Raw genomic sequence first — 15,673 nt, forward strand, 5'->3', positions numbered from 1 at the left:
TGCAAAATGACATGTCACATAGTGTGAAGGCATAGTTGCTTCTCCTCCATCTCCCTTCAGACATCAAAAAAAGGTAAGGTAAAATTTCACTTTCTCCAAGCCTTTGGCTTCTCTAAGGTGCACAAATACACAGACACATTCCTATTACTTTCTGACAGAAACCCAGGAATTTGAGAATTGGGGTTTTTAAAATGTGGGCAGTTAGCTTTCATATGACCTGGACGTTTGCAATTATGGCATATCACTTTGGAGTGGTCTAGGGCTGCTGCTAAAACTTGGGTCATTTTTTCTGCCATCTGCTGAGTTGCTTCTGCAATTTGGTTGCCTAATTGTGTATTAGCTTCAACTAATTGGTTTGACATTGACACCTGAGCTTGGACCAGGCTATTTGCTAATTTGTCATTAGGGCTAATATCTTTACAAGACTTTACCATATCCATGGGGGTAGGGTCACGAAGGCTCCTGAGTATCTGTTGACACTGTGCATTTGAATTGGAGATAGCTAGCTTCAGGAATAGGGCATCTTGTGCTTCTTTCACCTTTATTTGTTTTTCTGTAGATTCTTTTAATCGTTCTGCAAAGTCAATAAAAGATTCATCAGGCTTTTGAATTACATTATGGAAAGGTGGAGTTGTTTCAGAGGCATCAGCTACTGATTGTAGTGCCTGTAATGCCATATTTCTGGTAGCACAGGAATATCCCAATCCAGAGCCAAATTATCACTCCACTAAAAGACACACTTTAGAAAGTATGTCAGACTGCATTACATGAAAGTGTTTGGAGATGATCCCTAAATTGCTGGGATTTGGGTGAAAGGTGTGGGAAGTCTTACACTTTGGCTGCACAGATTTTTCTCCTCCTCACTCTGCTATTTTCCTAAAGTTCTGACACTGCTGGGAAAACTGTCCCTTTGCTATTCATAAACTCTGAAAGACAAGCCCAACATTTAAGATCCATAGGCTTCTTTTGAAAACCAAGAACAAGATTTTCAGTAGCTTTTAGGCATTTAAAGATGCTAGTGGTTTCCTGGTGAGGTCTTCAAACCAGAGCTGTGCACCCAGGTATTCAGAAACCAACTGCAAGGCAGAAAAAATAAGACCTTCAACTTCCCTCAGTACATAAATAACTTTTTAGAGAAGCTGAGTTGGATGAGACAGGCAATGAGCTGAAATACTGAAGACTATCCTCGGCATCCCTCCTGCTGCCAGGCAGGCTTGCCTTACAGTGACAGCATCTTTTAGGGATAATCCAGCAGCAGCACACACAACTCTACCACATTTCTCATCAAGACTAGTTTTGTCTGATCCCTCCTTCCTTTGGGAGTGGGGAAGAGATGAGCTGTACGGCCGGCACCAAACACAGGCTGCTTCTCCAGTACCTGCGGCAGATCCCAAGACCCAGGCAGTTCACAAGGCCACTGGGGAGGCTCTGACCTCCTCCCACAAAGATGTCAGCCAAGTCCCATCTAAGCACAAGGTTGTTCAGTAAATAAGCCCCCACCTTCCACTTCAGCAAGTCACAGGCACCAGCCCCAGCCAAAATCAATAGATGAGAAGCAATCTGTCATTTCCAGGCCACACTGGTTGGGTTATGATGAGTCAAAAAACATGACAGGAAACACAGATGTAGTGAGATCACCTTCTCTGGAGCCTTCCTATCTCTAGAAGTCTTGCCTCATCTCCCTCAAAATTTCCACATGGGCCCACAAAAACATCTCATGTTAAACTGCAGGTGCATTGTGTGACGCTTGGCAGGGCCAAGGGAGCCCAGCACAAGCAGCAGGAGGTTGAGTTCACCCTGAGCTGCGGGCAGGCTGGTGTCTCCCCGAAGGAAATTTTTTCAGTTATTTCAAATACCTCCCACTTGCACACAAAGCCCATGTTTTGTAATAAAAACAAGGACAAAATCTCATCCAAAGGAATTCTACCTATTTCCCTCTCTACTTATTCCACTGAAGTTATCTTTTTAAAAAAATAAACCCCCCAAAACTGGTCACCAGAACAACAAAGTAGCCAAGAAGCTAATATAATAACCTCATTCTTCAAAATCCACCCTGCCCTTCATACTTGTAGATTTCAACAACAGTCCTAAATCATCCAATATCTTCTAATTTTTTAAAGGTTTTGCTGCATTTCTGTTTTCATATGGGCAATGCTTTTCCTTTGTGAGAGATGCACAGAATGGTGCAAATTTTCCAGTAGCTGGGATTTTCCCTGCAAACTGAGGCAGGTGTCACACTACAGAAAGGCAAAGCTGCTGCAAGTTACTCGTTATGGTATAGAATGGGGCAGGAAGGCCAACAGAGGACAGAATGGGGACATCTCCCCCTCCCCAAAAAAAAAGGAAAAAAAAAGATTGCTTAGTGTTTTATGTGCCCAGATGAAGCTGCAGTGGGTTAATAAGTTACCATGTCCCAGCCAGGCCACAGTAACTGATCATGCACAGACTTTCCTCGAAGTCCAGTGCCACTGGGCTTTAAGCAGAAATACCACGTCCTAAGGCCCTAATCCTTTAGCTCACAGCAGCACAGCCAGCTGTGGGCTAAAAGCCACATTAAACTCACTGGAGGAGAAGCATTTGCTGAAATGCTGTGCTGAACAAGGATGAGCAACTGTGCTTGCACTTTGCCACATGGCAGCCGGTTACATCCAAGACTTTGAATTCCTGGGAGAGAAAGTGACTGCAGAAACTCAGCTGTGCAACATATGCTCCACCTAGCGTTTACTCACTAATATTTCATTTTCTTAAATCGTTTGTTTCGCTGTTAACACACAGTTCCATCTTTTCTGTAGTTCATTTGTCTATATAGAATTATTATTGAAAATAAAAACCTTCTGCTTGTGGTTCCAACTACATAATTTTTATTTAGCCTCCACTACACCTTCAGTAATGATAATACATGCCCTCATCACACCGGGGTGCAGCAGCTGCTGGGAGTGAGTCCCAACAGGCAGTTTGGCAAAGCTCTGCAGCATTAGTGACTTGGAAAAGCATGGGGGTTTTTCCAGGTGCCCAGGTTGGGTGCAAGGCATCTTTGCATGGTGGAAAAGCAGGGACAGAGGGACAGCCATCAGGCCTGGCAATTGCCAAAAAGGGCAGGATTCGGTTGTGGGATATAATACTCCAACACATGGAGAGTCTCATTTTACCATAAGCTCTCCCCAGTTTGCACTCCTCCCGGAGTTTACATGCCGGTAAATGCCCTTACTGCAGAAAGGAAAGCCAACAGCAGATGGGACAAGAATTCCCATCTTTAGAAAACAGTAGAAGACCTTTAGAAAATAGTTTAACATTCCCAGAGAAAGTCTTGGGTTGGTTGATCTGACTGGAGCAGTGATGACTCAGGCAGCCCTTAGATGGCCCACTTCTGGGTAGAGGCTGAGAGGATCCCAGCCCAGTTTTAAGATGAGAGCTGGTAAGACCTGCAATAGGAACAGACCCTGCAGCCACGGGGCATAGGCACAGATTTAAGCTGCAGAAACTGAGCTTTCATTGCTGTGGAGAGTGGAAGGGGCACTCACAATTTAGCTTCCTTGGGCAGAAAGTGTTCATTAGACCCCCACATCCCCTGCCTGCTCTTCCCCTGTGCCAGAGCTTGCAGCAGAGCTTGCCCAACCTGTGATGTGGCGCTGACACAAGTGAGAAAGCAGCAAACTGGGAGCAGGTGTGAAGAAACTGCAGAGGGCACCCCTGGGGTAGCATAAAACTAAATACATGTAAGGACATTTACTGTATTAGTGCTGTTTGAGTAAGAGCCTCCAATAAACCAGATACAGGCCTGCTGCTCCATGTCCTTCAGGGCAGTGCACAAACCAGAGCCAGTTTGCGGAGGTTTAGGTCCAGTTTGCTGCAGAAAATGAGAGCATGTTGCCCTAATGGGAAACACATAACATGAAAATCTTCTGCCAACTGTGGGTTTTGCGGTGTTTTTTTGCAGGTGATGGCCGTGCTGCTCTTCCCTGTGCAGCTGCTGGCAGTGGCTGTCACCGTTTACCTGGAGCTGGTGAGGTCTGCTCAAGGAGGTGCCTACTATGGGATCAAGCAGCTGCCACCTCAGGTGCCCCAGTACCAACCTCTTGGACAACAAGTACCTCACATGCCGCTGGGCAAAGAAGGCATCCCAATGCAGCACATGGGCAAGGAGATGCCCCACATGCAGTACGGGAAAGAGTACCCCCATCTGCCTCAGTACATGAAGGAGATCCCACAGAGGCCCCTGCTTGGCAAGGATATGGCTCCCAAGAAAGAGAAAGGTAGGCTGGGCATGTCCCTCCCCCACCCAGTGCACCAGAGCACTGTTTGCCAGAGGGGGGGCCTGAACATTGGAGGAGGCTGCTGCAGGCTGGGCACAGCACCCCTGTGCCCAAAGGACTGGCCAGGTTGGTACCTGGCCACAGGTAAACAAAACAGGCTGTGGGGCAGCTCAGGGGCACCAGCACAAGGCCACAGTCATCCTCTGGACTGCAGCACAGCCTCTGAGCAGCCCTACCTGTGATGAGCCTCCAGCACCCATGGCTGGCCCCAGATTTGCCTGGGTGCTTGTTCAAGGTTAGGAGAAACCTCGTAATCCCACCTGCCTGCAGAAGTCTCTCTGATGGGGTTTCAAAGGATGCCCCAGGTATATGGGCCAGGATCCTGCCTGGATCTGCTCTCACTCTAACTGCAGCAACCAGACATAACAGCTAACAGCCCCAAGATCTGAATTTACGGGAACATCACAGTTTTGTCTGAATTTGCCCAGACTCTGTGATTTAGAGGTTTGCAGATAAGAGCATACAATTGCTCTTCCAACTCTGGAGTCCTCTTTCTTTCTATAGGTTATTTATGGGTGTAACAGAAGATTGAAAGTACAGAGGTTTACTGCACAAGTCTGCACGTACAAGCACTTTCTGTATTCAGTAAAGGAAGTTTGGACAGTATTAAGATATTTAACAAAATAAGAAAGAAAGTCCAAATACAAAGGGTGACCAGGAACACCCAGTATCATAAAATCCTTGTGAGGACAGCCAGCGTCTGTGTGACTTCAGACAAGCTGGTTAACCCTTTGTCTTACTGAGGCTTCAGCTAACCACAACATCCACTGGCTTCAGAGGGAAATGGAATACTTTTGGACTGTCTGAACAAACATCACTAGCTGTGAAATCAACCCATCTCATGAGCAAAGATCTTCTACGTGCATAAAACACAACATGTGCAGAGAGGAAGGGTTTCTGCCTCTCAAAGAACAGTTAATTCTCTTGTCCTGAAACCTCATCTCTTGCCTTCCCTCAAGCCTCTCACTTTTTTATCCCTTTTAGAGCTCGAGAGATTTTCCACTTAACATGAAAAACCTGCAGCTTGAAAAGCAACTGACCCCAGCACAAACACTCAAAACACAGAAACTCCCTCCCTGACCTGCAATGCTAAGTGGTCACATACACAAAAATGTGGGTTTGGACAATAGAATGATTTTGCAAAACGTTTAGAAGAGATGGTTAAGGACGTAGGTTGGTTTCCAGTAATACCTTAATGGGAACCAAAGCCTTGGTGAATACAGGCATACCTACATACAAACCTTACTGACAGAATCTTTTTTAATTGATCTTTCTCATGTAAGCCCTCCAGCAAAAGTACTTTTATGCCAGGACTCCTCCTACAGAACAAAAGCACCGAGCAACTGCTGTGTCTTGTGAAAACTCTTAAAGGTAGATTAATGTACAGCAAATATGGGACAACGTGCAGATTTTGCTGTTTAAGACTGTATAGGTGGAGAATACTAGTAAAGCACAAATAGCTTTTACATATGATGCACAGTAATTATTTTATGGAAACAGACACATGCATGGAAGTTTGGGGTATGCAAAACAGTTGCAACATCCTCTTCATTCCCAGGACCAACCTGTAACTGGCTAGCTGGCTCTACATACCACAAACCCATGAGGCATCGTAACAAGCACATTCCATTCAAAACTGCCTTTATGTTTTTTGAAGGATGTGACTGCAATCATCTTTTGTCTCTCTCCCTTCCCCTTTCTTCTTCTTTTCTTCCCAACCCAGAAATGCCCATACGGAGTCTGAGGGGTGAGCAAGGCCCCCCTGGTGAGCCAGGACCAAGAGGGCCACCGGGGCCACCTGGATTACCAGGCCATGGCGTGCCAGGAGCCAAAGGAAAACCAGGCCCACAGGGATATCCAGGAATTGGAAAGCCGGGTTTGCCAGGGATGCCAGGAAAACCAGGGGTCATGGGGCCCCCGGGGCCAAGAGGGGAGATGGGACCAAAGGGGGAGATCGGGCCTATGGGAATACCTGGACCACAAGGACCACCAGGACCTCATGGGCTTCCCGGTATAGGGAAAGCAGGTCCTCCGGGTCTGCAGGGACAGCCAGGGCCAAAGGGCGAGCCTGGGATGAAGGGGCCACCAGGAATCCCTGGGATCCCAGGGCCAAAAGGGGAGAAGGGCATTGGGATCCCAGGTTTGCCAGGTCTGAAGGGTCCACCCGGGCTGCCTGGTCCCCCTGGCCCCGTGGGGCTGCCAGGGGTTGGTAAACCAGGCATGGTTGGCTTCCCTGGGCCACAGGGACCCCTGGGTAAACCTGGACCCCCAGGAGAGCTAGGGCTGCAGGGGCCTCCAGGGGCCCCTGGGATCCAAGGCCCTCCTGGCCCACCTGGCATCGGCAAACCAGGCCAGGACGGCATGCCTGGCCAGCCGGGCTTCCCGGGCGGCAAAGGAGAGCAGGGATTGCCAGGCCTACCAGGGCCCCCGGGCCCCCCTGGGGTTGGGAAGCCAGGCTTCCCGGGGCCCAAAGGTGAGCGAGGTGTGGGTGGGCTGCCCGGCCCCCTGGGGCCGAAGGGGGAGAAGGGGCATGCGGGACCACCTGGCATGGGGGGGCCGCCAGGGGAGCCAGGCCAGCCGGGATTGCCAGGCATCATGGGACCCCCAGGGGCTGCTGGTTTCCCAGGACCCAAAGGAGAGGGTGGACCTGTGGGGCCACCGGGACCGGTTGGCCCTAAGGGAGAACCTGGCCTGCAGGGTTTTCCGGGAAAGCCAGGCTTTCCTGGGGAAGTGGGGGCCCCTGGGCTGCGGGGGCTGCCGGGCCCCACAGGGCCCAAGGGGGAAGCAGGACACAAAGGCTTGCCGGGGCTACCGGGTGTCCCAGGGCTCGTGGGGCCAAAGGGTGAGCCGGGGCTCCCCGGTGCCCAGGGGCTTCAGGGCCCCTCAGGCATCCCCGGCATTGCAGGACCCAGCGGCCCCATCGGCCCCCCAGGGCTGCCAGGGGCGAAGGGGGAGCCAGGCATGCCTGGACCCCCTGGCTTCCCTGGCATAGGCAAACCAGGCGCTGCAGGGTTGCAGGGACCCCCAGGGAAGCCTGGGGCACTCGGTCCTCCTGGCCAGCCAGGGCTCCAGGGGCCACCGGGCCCCCCCGGACCCCCAGGTCCCCCAGTCATCATCCCACCCACTCCACCAGCTGTGGGAGAGTACCTGCCTGAGGTGGGGCCAGGGATAGACGGCGTCAAGCCCCCCTACGGCTACAAGGGCAAGAAAGGCAAGGCTGGTGGCATTGTCTACGAGATGCCTGCGTTCACGGCAGAGCTGCTCACCCCCTTCCCCCGGGTTGGGGTGCCCGTGAAGTTTGACAAGCTCCTTTACAATGGCCGGCAGAACTACAACCCCCAGACGGGGATCTTCACCTGCGAGATTCCCGGCGTCTACTACTTCGCCTACCACGTCCACTGTAAAGGGGCCAACGTGTGGGTGGCTCTGTTCAAGAACAACGAGCCGCTGATGTACACCTATGATGAGTACAAGAAGGGCTTCCTGGACCAGGCTTCGGGCAGTGCCGTGGTCCAGCTCATGCCTGGAGACAAGGTTTACGTTCAAATGCCATCCGAGCAGGCAGCAGGACTCTATGCCGGGCAATACGTTCATTCATCTTTTTCAGGATATTTATTGTATCCCATGTAAAGCAAAAAACCAGACACACACACACAACAACCCACAGACACACACACACACACGAAGTCAAAACCTTTCTCCTCTGCTTCAACTTTTATACCACAAAAGATGCATTTTATGACCATTTTGGACCATCTTGTACAAAAAAAAAGAATAAATACAAAGTTTAACATTATGCACAGCTAGTTATAAAAACAAAAAGGTGTGGTGAACATATCTAAAGATGCATATCAGGTTCATAAGCAGTTGTTTTGCACCCAAGGGGGACATATTAGCTGTACGTTATATATTTCTGCAATGCCATGCTTACTTAATTTCATTCACAATAACTCAGTACTAAAATTCAAATTAGTGTACGTCACTCACTCCTGTTGCATTGATCATAGTTATGAGATGAAAAACAGTGACTTAAACCAGAGTAGGTCAGTCTCTAATTATAACAAAAAATTTGAGTGGCTTATTTGTCTCCGTGGGGGGTTTCTTGGTTTTTTTGACAGCAGGTCTGCCTGACAAAGCAAAGGTTCTCGTAGCTGAAGACCTTTATTTCCCTTCCCCATATAAAATACTCCTGCAGGTAGTTTTTTTTCCTGAATGATTTATGATGGAAAAGGAGTATTGATGCTGTAACTAACCAATTCCCCTGAGTCTTCTCCAGCAGTCACTGGACTCAAAATGCTGCCACTGACTCCAGCAGGCACTGGTTTCACCTCCAAAGGCCACAGCACTCAAAATGTCTCCATCTCTATTTGCACAGCTGAAGTAGATGAGGTAAATCAGAGACAAAAATGAAGGGCTCCCCATTTACTTTGTGCCATGTCATTGAGACATTTTGGCTTGCACAGGATGGCACAAATTTGCTTGGATGTCTGTGCTTATACTAAGAACCCATTTGGCTTGTCAGAAGAAACACCTATTCTGCCACTCAGCAAAAGTTAAATCAGTTTGCTCTTCAATGACTAGGCAAAGCAGAAGTAGCTCTGTTTGCTAATTAACTAATTTGTTGCTTGAGATCAACCGATAAGTTTACCAGCAATGCTGATCGCTCAAATTTATCCAAGAACTTCATTCTATCTAAAAGCTGATTTCCAATCCTTATTTATATGTTACCAGTTGTCAAGGAGAACCTGCAGGCCTCAACCTTTCCTGTACTTGAGGACAGCGACTTCTCTGCAAGAAGTCTCTGTCTGCTCATCAGTGGTGCTACTCTCACCTCAACAGTGTTCCGTTTCCAAAGGGCAGCGTACTTTACTGTGGTTCCCTGTACAGTGCTGCACATCACACACTGCTGCGCTAGTTGAGTTAAATACTCATCACTTCTTCCATGACTTTAGCTAACGCTACCGCTTTTGAGTGAAAAATGAACTAGATTTTTCATGCAGAACTCAGATTGGATTTAACTGGCATTACCATTATTTAAATGCAGAGTTTAATGCAGTCTAACATTGACTAAGGACTCCAGTGATATAATGTGGTGCTTTATCTCAGAAATTTTATGGAACGGTGGCAAGAATGGACGGACAGTTTACCAGACACTGGTGACTTCAGTATGTTCCCAGAATATATGAGATATGTCAAAAGCAAATAATTTTGTATTTAAAATTTTTGTACTGATTTGAAAAAAAAAATATCTTATTAAATATCTTTAAAAAGAAAACCAAAAAACAATTGCGTCTTCATTCAGAACTGTTAGAAGGAACATTCAATCTGCTGAATTCATGTATCGGACCACAAAGACTCTCTGAAACCACTGACAGCTGGACGCGAGGAAAAAACCAAAAGAGAGAGATCCTTTTCTTTAGTTCCCAGCAAAATGTCCCCAAAGGTGCTGGGGGAATGCATTGTCCTGGAGTCACATTTAGTGGGAGGGCTCGGCAGGGGCTGGGGGGATGCACAGAGCATGGGGCTCCCCCAGCAGCCCGTGAGGACAGGCGCCTGCTCAGCACAAATCGATGTGGGAGTGCAGCTTAAAAAGGCAGAGGGGCAGCAAGAATGAAGCCAAGGGATCTCTTGCTGGTAAGGATTTGCGCTCACCTAGAAAGTCAGAACTGGCTGCCCAGGCTGAGAGATGCTCATCACATCCCTGGTTCTCCTGATGTGAACAAAGTACCACAATAGTGTCTCTCACTATCTCACTTTCTCACTTTTTGAAGTCTTTTGTCACACACCAACCAAGATTCAAAAAAACGTGAAAAAAATTCAAATCACAACGAAGCTGCCCTTGACCTTATCCACCAAAACCCTGTCCCAGCTTTGCTTGTACTCAGCCTGGAGTGAGATCTCCACCCACAGAACAACTCAGCCCACCTGGGTTCAAAAATTTTCAGCTGTTTGCTCCGCTAAGCATCAAAGTTTGTTCCAAAACTTGATACCATATTTGACAACATATCTGATACATATCTGACACACCAATCGTTATGGGGCTGGGCATACCCACACATCCACACTCACACACAGAGCAGTGGTCTTGGAAAAATAAGTCTGAGGGCACTGTCTTTTTAACAGTTTATTCACAGGAAAATAATCTCTTTCTAAATTTTTAGCATTCAAAATTTCACTTGAAACAACTGTAAGAATGTCTTCAAAATACAGCTGGCACTTTAAAGGCGTATAAAACTTAAGACAAATGGCAAATAAAATAAGTATTTACTGATACCAAAACCACGTTGAGTTTAGTATGTTCTTAAAAATCAGAGTCCACTTAAAAGTTAAGCTATTGATACTACCCCCCAGGGCATTATTAAAAAGGAAAGCATGGCATAGGAAACAAGAAGTACCATATGCTAATTTTTAAACATCAAAGTTTCGATTCTGTATTATCACCACCAACACAGTCACTGGAAATGTAATTTAGTAACATCTTCTAGGCACTCTCAGATTCACATTTAGTGCAATAGTCCATGACCTTCCTTCTTAAAATATCTCAGTACTTCCCTTAATTATTACAATGGAGGAAAAAATACTTTCCCAACAGGAAACAAAAAAAAAAGCGAACCTGAAAGTCTGAGCCAAACAAAGCTTTCAGTTGACACGTGTCATCCTGCCTGTTCACTGCATATTTTGGTATCTTAGAGCTGGGTCTTTCTGACAGGGCACTCTTTTGAGGGGGGTAGCAGATAAAATGCAGGAGCACCTTTGCTGTAAGATGCTGCTCTCTTGAAATTCAGCAGGCTGCTGGGGAACAGGACAGAGTAAGATGGGAGGAGAGCATCTCACTTCACAACTGATAGAGAAAGAAAAATTATAGGAGACACTGGATACCTATACAGACACTGTTACCAGATGTGGAAATAAAGCTGGCAGCACCCTGGGATCCAAAATTGGTAGCTTTGCCCCTGATGTGATAAAAAAAATTGGATAGCTTATTAATAGAAGTTTCAGTGCAGAGATTTCACTTTCAGGAATGGCAAAAACAGGAGAAGAAAGTCTTTCTTTATAGCACCTCACTCTCAGAAACAATCTAAATATTTGGAGTTAGCATTATTGTTTTTCATTAAAAGCCCAAAGTAAAGTCTTTGGTACTGCAGTACACCTGCAAAAATGTGTGCCCAGACAGAACAGACACTGTGATCTGTGAACATTGCTGAGAAACCCACTACACATGGGTATTCCTGCCTGAACAAAATCAGTGCCAAAGCCACACCTGTCCTTGAGGCAGAGTAGCAGAAATTATGTGAAACAGGTGATGAAGCAGGGCTGGCCTACACATAATCCTACTAAAACATCTTATGGAGGGAAAAATTAATTACTTGGTTCACTGCTTATTATTGAAGAGAAAAGCTACTGGTCTGCAAGATGGGCTTTCAAGTAGTCTCATACTTTGTGGTTCATCAACAGTATCCACTCTTGGCCCGGTCCCAAGTACACAGGTTTGGTTCTAAATGTTACGCAGTCACCCTGGGACAGTAACAGTGGCATACACGGACTGAACATCCCTGCAGGAGCCCAGAAGTGGGGGAAAAATATCCCTGAGAGTATTGCTTAATTTCAAAAATAAGTCACTCATACAAACAGAGAGACTTTGTAAAAAATAAATAGGCGAAGCCAATATAGATAAATAACTGTAGACAGTGTATTAAATGCCATGAGAATACCAAATGCATTATTTAAAAAAAAAAAATGTGTCTTGAGGAAACCGAAAAAGCTGATGTGATTAAGAAAAAAGAGATCTATTTTAAGTACAAAGAGTTTGGGAGACACCACTTGTTTGCCATGAAGTCTTTTTTTCAGTTATTTTGTTTGTTCTGCTATAGTTAGAATCCAAACCTCACCCTCCCACGAAAAGCAGAAAACCTCTTAGGAGAATCAGGAGACAAAGTCAGTTTAGACTAATGGGAAGAATATCACTGGAGACAAAATAAAGCAGAGAAAATAACCACATCCTCAAAAGCAGAGCTCCCTACCCACTTCCTGCCACTGGAGACGGGTGGAGAAGCAGAGGGAAGCAGCTTGCTCCACCACAAGCACTCTCCTCACAGTGTCTGGAGCAAATCCAACAGCTCTCCAGGAAAAAAATCCTTACAGACAGCATGCTAAGAGATATTACATGGATGCAGCTGGATCATGGTAGCAGCCATGGGAGAGCTGGGGGCCCCAGCTCTGGAAGTGACTGTAGATTTTGAGAGCGAAGAGGCAGCCCCCCACTTCTGCCTGCCTCAGTTCTCAACACAGTCTAAGATTTACCAAGGACTTCTATGCAACAAGAGCTTGGACAACACTGCAACCTCTGTGAACAGCCTTACCACAGCATCGTTCTCACATGGAATTACTACTACTGCCAGTAGTTTAAATCACTGCAGGTCTGGGGCTGCAGACTGACATACAAACCTTTTTAATTAACTGAAATAACCAGGAGAAATAAATGCAGGCAGAGACGAAGACAGCACTGTCACTGTTTTCTGTTTGTATTCAGATTTTTAAGGAAAGTTCTCCTAAAAGCCTCAGAAATGTGCACGTTTAGGGGGAAAAAAAAAAAAGAGACATAAAAAATTGAGTAAGAGCCTTTCTGCCACCTGGTGAAGAAATTGTGATTTCCTCCATTTCCACTACCTGCTCTGGTGCCCTAGGACCTCCCAGATTCCCTTCTCCTCCACGCTCTTGCCTGCTGCCCTGCACATGGCTGGACTGCAGCTGCGCCCAAGGGACACACAGCTGACAAGACACCATAGTACAGCCTGTTCCTTGCTGGGGACACATCTGGGTCCTTCCCCACCCCATGCCACAGATTCTTCTGATATCCAGAGTTATTTCAGGCATGTCCAGCTTGCCTAAATCAGACCAAAGCTCAGGTGAAAACACAAGCCTCCTCCCCTTCAGCTGTGGCACCCCTCCAAATCACACCGCTCTCGCTAATTCCCAAATGGCAGAGCCAAGGAGCTAAAGATGGAAATCAGAACTATGGGAAGGTGTGTGTTTGTTTTAAATACCTACTCCCCAAGAGTAATAGAAAAAAGAAAGAAGACTCTTTGGTTACTTCATTGATTATTCCTCTACATTGCTGCAGCAAAGAAATTGGGTTCAGTACTTTCGTAATCCTCAGCTTCTGAAAAGAAGAAATACCATGCTCTTGACCTATTAGAGGTTTGTATTCATATTGCAGTTGTTTGCATTACCCTTAAATGCACTACCTATATAATTTTATTTAAAAGCAGCAAAGGTATTTACTGCTTTAAACTTTAAACTAACTTTAAACTTTTTTTTTTTAAGTGGACTTCTTTGTATTTTTTTAGATATGATTGATTAAGATAACCACAAAATCTTCCAACAAATCTGCCACAATTAAAATAAAAACTTCATATACACGCCCTGTGCAAGAATTAGAACAGCATATTAGTTGTTGTTCTTTGACAATTGTCAAGTGCATTCCCAGGTAGACTTAATTTATTCAGCAGGTTTGTCAGAAACAAACCAATACAGAAAACATAAACGCCCCATTAAATGTTTGAATTAAAATCTCAAGTAAATTCCCACTGCTAAATGATTTAGTTCAGCCACATACTTTAAATCTAAACATCAGGACAGGAGAGGTAAACAGATGCCAAATGGTAATTCAGCTGAGGTACATCTTGGATATTCCTACCACACTCTACTGCCAAAAACGGGAGTCTTCATTGCTTGTACTGATGCATTTCAAAGGTGGAAATGCATTACAGCATCCGAAGAAGGAGATTGTGCTCATTTGGAAAAATCCACCTCAATTCTTGGGGAGCAAACAGAAAAATACATGACATCCTGCCCTGGAGACCTAGGAATCCAACAAGCATTGACTCTAAACTCAGGCATGAACATCTGTCCCAGCTCACGTTTCCATTGTGCGTGCCTGACACGCGGGTAGTTCGGACAACTCTTCGGTCTTCATACTCCCTCTTTTGTAAGTCAAGTCAGCAACTGTAAAATTTACTGGATGCACAGCACAGGGAATATGATTCTTCCATAAAATGGGTACACCACAAGCATTGTAATATCAACATCTCCACAAACTGGACCAAAGGGTCTTCACCTTTGGCAAAGGCAAACAGCAGTTCAGAGTCGATGGGCAGCGCACAAGCTGATCGTTCCTTCTTTGCTGACGTCCTCTCCTCAGGAGTATGGCAGAGCAAAACCTGTACACTCTGTATGTCCACCCTTCCCCAAAACATACAGTAATTATTTATAGGCATAGTTTTAAAGTCATTTCCATACTACGAGACAGATACTCAATACTTTACATCCATCTACTCATTAAACACTGGTCATCTCAGTCTCTTGATAGTGGAACCCTTTTGGAGGACACCATCATTTGGAAACAGTTCTCACTGATAAATAAGGGATGTGCATCACATTTTTATATATCCCTGATACTTTCAGCTGAAAGTTTCACGGTTTTCCCACTATTAAATAGCTTCACAGAAATTCAATTAACTCTGTTTGCAGTAGTCCATTACCCTCAGGCTTAGAAGAAGCTTCTGCCTTGGTGAGGTTTCTGGGCTCCTTTTAAACAGTAAACAGTTATGCTGCACTTAAAAAATAAAAATGTCATACAAAAAATAAAAATTTTTCAAATCTTGAAAATAGTGATTCTTCTTTGTATTTTCCATTCAGCTTTCACGTCAAATTGACCACAAAGTTCTTGTCTATAAGCTTCTTCAAGAATTTCTGCTCAGCACTGATGTTGTGATATTCATTCTAAAAAGATGTGAGGGAATAATAAAAAAGAATAAGTATCAAATTATAATCAGAAGCACCACTTCACTGTTATCTTCTTTCTATTACTTGTGATACTTGGAAGATGCTAAGAGTAGGAAAGTTCTGGGGAAAAGACTTCTTTAGCAAAGGCTTAGCACAGTCTCTCAAGAAAACAAGGGATTATTGCTCAAAACTACATTAGATTTTTCCATTAGGACACAACCAAAAAGGATGATCCTTTGGTGGCAAGAATGGGTGAGATGTGGTCTCAGAGAAGACCTTCCATTATTAACCCTCTCAACTTCTCACTCTGCTTAGAGAGAAAAACTGAGGGACCACATTTACAGCACAAGCAGTGAGAAAATGAGTAATTCTCAAAACTCAGTAGAGGTTCTTGAAAAGCACATCAGATGCATCCTGCCAATCAGCTTCAGCAAGCCAAAACCAACCCATCTTCTGTGCTATACCCAGATCCTGGACACAGAGGAGACCACCGAGGTTAGTGGAGGGCAGCACAAGGAAAGTAAATTTACTTAGGCACTGAATCCAGTAAATTAAAATGAATAGAATACAAATAC

The 15,673-nt window shown here is 45.5% G+C and overlaps 2 protein-coding genes across 9 annotated transcripts in view; one reads left to right on the forward strand and one right to left on the reverse strand.

Annotated features, from left to right (window-relative positions):
• COL8A1 (collagen type VIII alpha 1 chain) overlaps positions 1–8,129 on the forward strand; it is an 87,350-nt gene extending 79,221 nt beyond the window's left edge. For all 3 annotated transcript variants that reach the window (XM_027653398.1, XM_027653399.1, XM_027653400.1), the window contains 2 exons: positions 3,938–4,253; positions 6,037–8,129. In XM_027653398.1, the coding sequence (XP_027509199.1) occupies positions 3,941–4,253; positions 6,037–7,943 (2,220 nt within the window). In that variant the 5' untranslated portion in view covers positions 3,938–3,940 and the 3' untranslated portion in view covers positions 7,944–8,129. The remainder of the gene's footprint in view (positions 1–3,937; positions 4,254–6,036) is intronic.
• Positions 1–15,673, reverse strand: part of ST3GAL6 (ST3 beta-galactoside alpha-2,3-sialyltransferase 6) — a 58,302-nt gene that overhangs the window by 4,232 nt on the left and 38,397 nt on the right. For 2 of the 6 annotated variants that reach the window (XM_027653407.1, XM_027653408.1), the window contains one exon: positions 10,425–15,095. The exons of the other annotated variants lie outside the window; for them this stretch is intronic. In XM_027653407.1, the coding sequence (XP_027509208.1) occupies positions 15,015–15,095 (81 nt within the window). In that variant the 3' untranslated portion in view covers positions 10,425–15,014. Of the gene's footprint in view, positions 1–10,424; positions 15,096–15,673 lie in introns of those variants that run through there. 6 annotated transcript variants of the gene reach the window in all.

Source organism: Corapipo altera, unplaced genomic scaffold, assembly GCF_003945725.1.
Source record: "Corapipo altera isolate COAL_440 unplaced genomic scaffold, ASM394572v1 61, whole genome shotgun sequence".
NCBI lineage: Eukaryota > Metazoa > Chordata > Aves > Passeriformes > Pipridae > Corapipo > Corapipo altera.